This window comes from Entelurus aequoreus, linkage group LG12 (genome assembly GCF_033978785.1).
Source record: "Entelurus aequoreus isolate RoL-2023_Sb linkage group LG12, RoL_Eaeq_v1.1, whole genome shotgun sequence".
In the NCBI taxonomy this organism is placed as follows: Eukaryota; Metazoa; Chordata; class Actinopteri; order Syngnathiformes; family Syngnathidae; genus Entelurus; species Entelurus aequoreus.
The window spans coordinates 49,643,790-49,652,207 of NC_084742.1; the positions used below are offsets into that span (position 1 = coordinate 49,643,790).

The 8,418-nt window shown below is 41.3% G+C and overlaps 1 protein-coding gene across 4 annotated transcripts in view; it reads right to left on the reverse strand.

Moving 5' to 3' along the window:
* rap1gds1 (RAP1, GTP-GDP dissociation stimulator 1) overlaps positions 1–7,879 on the reverse strand; it is an 82,980-nt gene extending 75,101 nt beyond the window's left edge. For 2 of the 4 annotated variants that reach the window (XM_062066169.1, XM_062066167.1), the window contains exons 1-4: positions 7,292–7,879; positions 817–924; positions 613–735; positions 419–544 (exon numbers count right to left, since the gene is read on the reverse strand). In XM_062066169.1, coding sequence (XP_061922153.1) covers positions 419–544; positions 613–735; positions 817–924; positions 7,292–7,295 — 361 coding nt within the window. In that variant the 5' untranslated portion in view covers positions 7,296–7,879. The remainder of the gene's footprint in view (positions 1–418; positions 545–612; positions 736–816; positions 925–7,291) is intronic. The other 2 variants (XM_062066168.1, XM_062066170.1) reach the window with 2 other exon arrangements.
* Positions 7,880–8,418: the final 539 nt, after the last annotated feature.

Sequence of the window (8,418 nt, forward strand, 5' to 3'; positions counted from 1 at the left end):
TATCTATCTATCTATCTATCTATCTATCTATCTATCTATCTACCTACCTACCTATCTAATGGAGGCTTTATAATGCACGGTCAAGTCAGCTGTGGTACCTTTTTAAGGCTTCTGGTTGGACAAAATGCGCATGACAGCAAGTGTTTTTCTGTGGAAATGTTGTGTAGATGGAAATTTTATTTGCATTTTTTAAATTATTCGTGTTCGTGTGGACATGGCATGACAATCCCACAAAATTTGATTGCACTACGAATAAATTTGTGTCCTGCATTTTGCGCACAAAAAAAGTCAAACAATTAGCACGCAAACGTCACTCACACAAAGCACACCATTCTGGTAACCTGTCAGTTAGTGAAAAACATGCAATCTAAATTAGACTTGGACCAATGTTTTCGCAACAATAGCGAATACTACTTACGACTATCGTAACAGATGTTGCCGAGGGCTCGTCCTGTCTGCAGTAGAACTTCTTGATCGGTTGAGTTTAGCAGCTGAATGAGAGGCGGGATGAGGCCAGCTTCAACGCAGGCACTGCGCATGAACTCTATGAAAAAAAGGGATACAGTTAAAAGTTCTTGTTATAAATTGAAACGTTAGCTATAGAACTGTTACCGTTTTTTGCCATCTCTGCAATGATGTTAGCGACTTTTGGGGTGCAAGTTGACTGCGGGGTTAGCATAGTGGGCAGCATTGGAAGGATGCCCATTTCCTGAATCTTTGCGCTAGCCTCTGTGTCTGTAAGGAACACCGGTTATAATTAATGTTGAGCTAGGTTAGCGTTCACAAGTGCAACAAAACATAGGTTAAAAAACAAACTATTGTTGACGAGCGCTTTCAGCAGGCAGTCCAGACAGCTCTCCACACTGTCTGTTATGCTGTCCGTCGATGCAAGTTTCAGCTTCTCCAGGGCGTCACTGAGATTGTCTGGAACACCAAAAAAAAGGAAAACATTTGTAAAGCTGACGCTGGAGATCAAAGATCACTGGCATTATATTTTACCAAAAATATTATTATTTTTACTTCTTTTGGGGGGTGAAAATTTGACGAAAATTAGACTTATCCATAATACAATTTGCCATCTTTTAAAAACATCAAAATCCGATAAATGCCTGTTACTGTCTCCAGTTGAAGGAATAAATGCACGATACAGTCAATAAAAAAATGTGGCGGATGCAGAGGTAGACTCTTTAAAGCAGAAGATGAAGTTTAAAGCACTAACAAACGCTGCTAAACATATTTTATCAGATATTCTACTTATTATCTATGGATACATTTATACAATAATATTGTGGCATAATAAAAACAAAAAACAGTGTTTAATAAATGTTTTTGTTATTTGAGAAAAAACATACCGTATATTTGCTTTTACTTTTATTTCAGTAATTGATGGAGGGCATATTACAAAAAAGAATAATGCATACTTTTACACTTAATATAAAGTATAATATGTGTAATCTATGCATTACTTTTAGGGTAACTATTAAATACAAGTGCTTGATGTATTTGTAGTCAAGTCTAACTATTGGTATGACATATTTAAACCCTTCAGAGCCTAGGTGATCCAATGTGTTGCGCAAACCATAAAAGACAATTAATGCAGTAGAAATAATGAATAAATACAATGCAACAATAAATAGCAAATTCTAGCTAAGCTAAAACTAAAATATACAAAATAAAAAAGTGGTTGTTCAAACTGTGTTCAACGTTTAAGGCTATGTTCACACAGAAAAGGGAAAATGCCAATTGGGATTTTCTGTTATATACAATCTTTTTATTTCGTCTTTCACATTTCCAAACCATTGAATGCAACATGGTGCAGAGTCCTTTATTTAACGTAGTAAACATACCGTAGCCCTGATTTGTGTTCCTGTTAAAATGGCTATAGATATGCCAGGCTAAGAATAATTATTGTTTCACATAGGAGATTATGAGGGGGGCAATAATTTTAACTATGATAGTTTGTGGGGAAGTCTGTACCAGGATGGCGTTGGTGATGAGGCAGAGCAATGTGACATTGACGTAAGTCCTCCTATATTTTAATCACTTCTAAAACATTATATTTTCACCACTGACTGTTTTCTGCTCCTTTGTCCAGTCGTTTAGTTTGGCGCATGACGTATCGGCCGGGTCAATGTGACCTAAACGTTTGGACTGCAGTCGCATCAGATACATATCCAATTTATATACACATACAAAAGTGGCTTGGGACACTTTTACAAAATAGAACTTGCACTGTTCCCACTGACATGAAATAAATATTGACAAAATATTAAAAAACATAGGCAAAATATTTGGAATTGCAATGTTTTCAAAGACTTAGTGCTCGAGTGTCTGTGCTGTGTGTATATATATATATATATATATATATATATATATATATATATATATATATATATATATATATACACACACACACATATATATATACACACACACACACACACACACACACACACACACACACACACACACACACACACACACACACACACATATATATATATATATATATATATATATATATATATATATATATATATATATATATATATATATATATATATATATATATATATATATATATCGAAGTAATAACCAACAGATTAATCGATTATCAAATTAATCGTTAGTTGCAGCCCTAATATATATACACTACCGTTCAAAAGTTTGGGGTCACATTGAAATGTCCTTATTTTTTAAGGAAAAGCGCTGTACTTTTCAATGAAGATAACTTTAATCTAGTCTTAACTTTAAAGAAATACACTCTATACATTGCTAATGTGGTAAATGACTATTCTAGCTGCAAATGTCTGGTTTTTGGTGCAATATCTACATAGGTGTATAGAGGCCCATTTCCAGCAACTATCACTCCAGTTACAATGTGTTTGCTCATTGGCTCAGAAGGCAAATTGATGATTAGAAAACCCTTGTGCAATCATGTTCACACATCTGAAAACAGTTTAGCTTGTTACAGAAGCTACAAAACTGACCTTCCTTTGAGCAGATTGAGTTTCTGGAGCATCACATTTGTGGGGTCAAATAAACGCTCAAAATGGCCAGAAAAAGAGAACGTTCATCTGAAACACGACAGTCTATTCTTGTTCTTAGAAATGAAGGCTATTCCACAAAATTGTTTGGGTGACCCCAAACTTTTGAACGGTAGTGTATATATATATATATATATATATATATATATATATATATATATATATATATATATATATATATATATATATATATATATGCACATGAATATATGTATATGTATATATTTATACACATATATACACACACATACATATCTATACACATACATATCTACACACGTATATACTGTACATATATACAGTACATACACACACATACATATACACATGAATATCCATCCATCCATCCATCCATCTTCTTACGCTTATCCAAGGTCGGGTCGCGGGGGCAGCAGCCTAAGCATGGAAGCCCAGACTTCCCTCTCCCCAGCCACTTTGTCCAGCTCTTCCCGGGGGATCCCGAGGCGTTCCCAGGCTAGCCGGGAGACATATTCTTCCCAACGTGTCCTGGGTCTTCCCCGTGGCCTCCTACCGGTCGGACGTGCCCTAAACACCTCCCTAGGGAGGAGTTCGGGTGGCATCCTGACCATGCCCGAACCACCTCATCTGGCTCCTCTCGATGTGGAGGAGCAGCGGCTTCACTTTGAGCTCCCCCCGGATGGCAGAGCTTCTCACCCTATCTCTAAGCGAGAGCCCCGCCACCCGGTGGAGGAAACTCATTTCGACCACTTGTACCCATGATCTTGTCCTTTCGGTCATAACCCAAAGCTCATGACCATAGGTGAGGATGGGAACGTAGATCGACCGGTAAATTGAGAGCTTTGCCTTCCGGCTCAGCTCCTTCTTCACCACAACGGATCGATACAACGTCCGCATTACCGAAGACGCCGCACCTATCCGCCTGTCGATCTCACGATCCACTCTTCCCTCACTCGTGAACAAGACGCCGAGGTACTTGAACTCCTCCACTTGGGGCAGGGTCTCCACTCCACCACTGTGTTACAGTGGTGGAGTGCCCGGGCGAGAACCATGGACTCGTACTTGGAGGTGCTGATTCTCATCCCAGTCGCTTCTAGGGTTGGGTATCGAGTATCGATTGGAACCGGGACTAACTTTCCGATTCTCCCGGAATCGTTCAAAAGTTTAAATTTCGATTCCTAGTTTCGATACCCAGTCCGCCGACCGGAAAAAAAGAATAAGTCCGCCGACCGGAAAAAAAGAATAAGTCCGCCGAACACCAACGAAGAAGCGCCCACCGCCGGAAGTGTTAGCATAGCCGAGCCTATGTAGCCGAGCGAGTCAGTCAAGCATGGATAGCGGGCGTCGGCGGTCGAAAGTGTGGCTTTACTTTACTAAAAAAAATGAAATATCGGCGAAATGTAACACGTGCGACAGGACTGTTTCGTGCTTAGGAGGGTGCACGTCGTACATGATAAAGCACCTCCGAGTTCCTGGAGTACATATAAATGCGTGTCCCGTCTTCGACGCGCTGCGCCGACTGTCCTCCTCTGCCTCTTCCTCTGGCTTCGACGCCCAGCCTGGCACCTGCAGTCCGAATCCGGTAAGTAAAACAATATATATGCAATAAATAATGTGTTTTGCGCCAACGTTGAGGCAGCAAACAAATTAGCCCGCGTATTTTTTCATAGACAATTTACAACCTGCTAGCCAGGCTCTGCGATGTGCTCTTTCCTGCAGCATCATACACTTGTGTGTAAAGGTGTTTTCATGAGGTTTCCTGCAGCATCATACACTTATGTGTAAACGTGTTTTCATGAGGTTTTCAAAAATAAAGCTCTCTTGAGGAAAGTGTACCCCTGGGAAAATGTATTCATAGTTTATAATATTTATATTCAAGTTCCGCCCGATTGTAGCTGAGATAGGCTTCAGCGCCCCCGCGACCCCGAAGGGAATAAGCGGTAGAAAATGGATGGATGGATGGAAGTTCATAGATTTGATATTTATATTCTAGTTGAAAACAGCCCTGTGAGGAATTTATAGTAAAGTTCATAAAAAGTTAATAGAATTAAAATTGATGGAGAATGTCAGACTATTTCATTCAGAAAGACTGTAGGTTAGCTAGCTTATTTAAAATATCCTAAACTTTTTTTTGACCCTGCCTCTTAAAAGAATCGGAATCGAGAATCGTCAGGAATCAGAATTGAAACAAAGAATCGGAATCGGAATCGTTCGAATTCAAACGAAACCCAACCCTAGTCGCTTCACACTCAGCTGCGAACCGATCCAGTGAGAGCTGAATATCCTGGCCAGATGAAGCCATCAGGACCACATCATCTGCAAAAAGCAGAGACCTAATCCTGCAACCACCAAACCGGATCCCCTCAACGCCTTGACTGCGCCTAGAAATTCTGTCCATAAAGGTTATGAACAGAATCAGTGACAAAGGGCAGCCTAGGCCTCACTGGAAACGTACTGCCGGCAATACGGACCAAGCTCTGACACTGATCATACAGGGAGCGGACCGCCACAATCAGACAGTCCGATATCCCATACTCTCTGTGCACTCTCCACAGGACTTCCCGAGGGACACGGTCGAATGCCTTCTCCAAGTCCACAAAGCACATGTAGACTGGTTGGGCAATTTCCCATGCACCCTCAAGGACCCTGCCGAGAGCATAGAGCTGGTCCACAGTTCCACGACCAGGACGAAAACCACACGGTTCCTCCTGAATCCGAGGTTCGACTATCCGGCGTAGCCTCCTCTCCAGAACACCTGAATAGACCTTACCGGGAAGGCTGAGGAGTGTGATCCCACGATAGTTAGAACACACCCTCCAATTCCCCTTTTTAAAGAGAGGAACCACCACCCCGGTCTGCCAATCCAGAGGTACCGCCCCCGATGCTGCAGAGTCTTGTCAACAAAAACAGCCCCACAGCATCCAGAGCCTTAAGAAACTCCGGGCGGTTCAACAAGAATTGCCACCCCAGCCCGTCGCTTCTCACTGCTGGCAACGCCAGAGTGGAAGAGAGTCCAGCCCGTCTCGAGAGAACTAGTTTCAGAGCCCTTGCTGTGCGTTGAAGTGAGTCCAACTATATCTAGCCGGAACTTCTACACCTCGCGCACTAGCTCAGGCTCCTTCACCCCCAGCGAGGTGACGTTCCACGTCCCAAGAGCTAGCTTCTGTAGCTGAGGATCGGACCGCCAAGTGCCCTGCCTTCGGCTTCCGCCCAGCTCACATTGCACCCGACCTCTATGGCCCCTGCTATGGGTGGTCAGCCCATTGGAGGGGGGACCCACGTTGCCTCTTCGAGCTGTGCTCGGCCGGACCCCATGGGGGGAGGCCCGGCCACCAGGCGCTCGCCATCGTGCCCCAACGCCGGGCGTGGCTCCAGAGGGGGGCCCCGGTGACCCGCGTCCGGGCGAGGGAAATCTGAGTCTCGGTTCTTGTATTTCCATAGAAGTCTTCGAGCTGTTCTTTGTCTGATCCCTCACCTAGGACCTGTTTGACTTGGGAGACCCTACTAAGGGGCATGGAAGCCCCCGGACAACATAGCTCCTAGGATCATTGGGATACGCAAACTCCTCTACCACGGTAAGGTGGCAGCTCAGAGATACATATATATAAATATACACACACATATACATACATACATACATATACACACATATATATATAGCTATATATAGATACATATATATTAGTTATACATACATAACCATGCATTTGTGCACCATAAAACCCTGCGTTTCCTTCAATAGACACCTGGCACGCTATGCAGTGAGGGGGAAAAACAGCCACCATCTTTTTAACCGTTTCTAATGGAGAAACACGTTTTGGCAATCAAGTGTGTGTTTACAAGAAGAGGCAACAGGGCAGGGGCTGCTCGCTTCCAGCTTGTGTTGCATAACAGCTGTAATTTAAAGATGGAGGAGTGCCATCTGCAGCATCATCACAATGAGGCGGACACCGCCATTTCAGAAGATGGAACCCTCTTTAAACATTAAAACAAATACATTAAAAAAATATATTGATAAAAGTTATAATTAAAAGACATGGGCAAATGGGGCACTACCCCACCCTGTGTATGCGGATGCAGCTAAACGGATCATAATAGCAAAGCAACAGTGACAGGACATTAACGATTGTTACTATATTTCGTGTTTGATTTAAGTGTTATTCATGTGTTACAGCTGCTGGTAGTAGTTTCAAATATGCACAGGTTGTCAACGCCGAATGAATGGAAAAACCTGCTAAGCTAGCTAGCATGCATGGTCGACTCACCCATCTCGACAGGATGCTTGCACCAGGAAATAAACAGTGGTGTGGGTGTTGAATCTGTCCAGGGCACTTGTTAACAAAAAGAGCGTTAAAAGACCAGACAGTTCAGCTTACTCAGCTCGGCCTGGCTCGACTCGGCACGCCCCTCAGAACGTGATGAAGTTAGCCTAGCCTTTTAGCATCCACAGCTATCGGCAGCTTCTTGCTAGCTAAGGCTAGGATTCTTCCAGGAAAATAAATAACAGCACCCGTTTTGTAAACTGTTATTTTATACCTCTAATGTCCTCTCATTTCCACATAAAGGGTGAATATTCATTTTAGTAATAAGGACATCTTCATAGGTACACTAGTGTTAAAGTAAAGTAAGGAAGGCAAGGCAAGCTTCCGATTAAACCTTCAAAATAAACTACTGGTGAGAATATCGAGTTCCGGGTAAACAGTCAAATGAAAATCGGAAACTACCTTCCAGAATAAATGCAGCAATAAAGCAGAAACTACATTATCCTCTTTAAGTATTCTGAAAAAAAATAACACCCGGAACTAAATGTAAAAAGCATAGACATCATAGTCGTAGACACCGCATTGGCTGCTGGGGCGCAAGAAATTCAGCAGCCATCTTGAAAGTGGCATCTACTTGTATTTCAGCAGCAGAAACTAGGGATGGGCGATACCACACTTTTAGGAGTCGAAAAGATACCGATACTTTTTCTTGCATTTTCATCGATACCGATACCAATACCAATAATTTCTTATTGGCAATTTTTTTGTCAGTCAAAAATATTATTACTATTGTTATTATTTAAGACAAATCACAAGACAAATACAGACCATTTATACCACATTTATTATTGTCAATTTATAATAAAAGTAAAATTAAAATAAATAACATAAATATGAAAAATAAATTAAATATTATATATAATAATAACTATATATTATATATAATAATAATTAAATATTAGGGCTTTCCAATTAACAGTCAAATCCGAATTGCAAGAAGCTGCAGTTATGTTTTAAAGTTTGTGATATAATTAGCAATTAATGAAATATGAAATAGGCTAATGTTTTCGAAATGTAAGAAATCATGTTACAGATTAAAACCAAAATCACATTCAATCATATATTCAAGA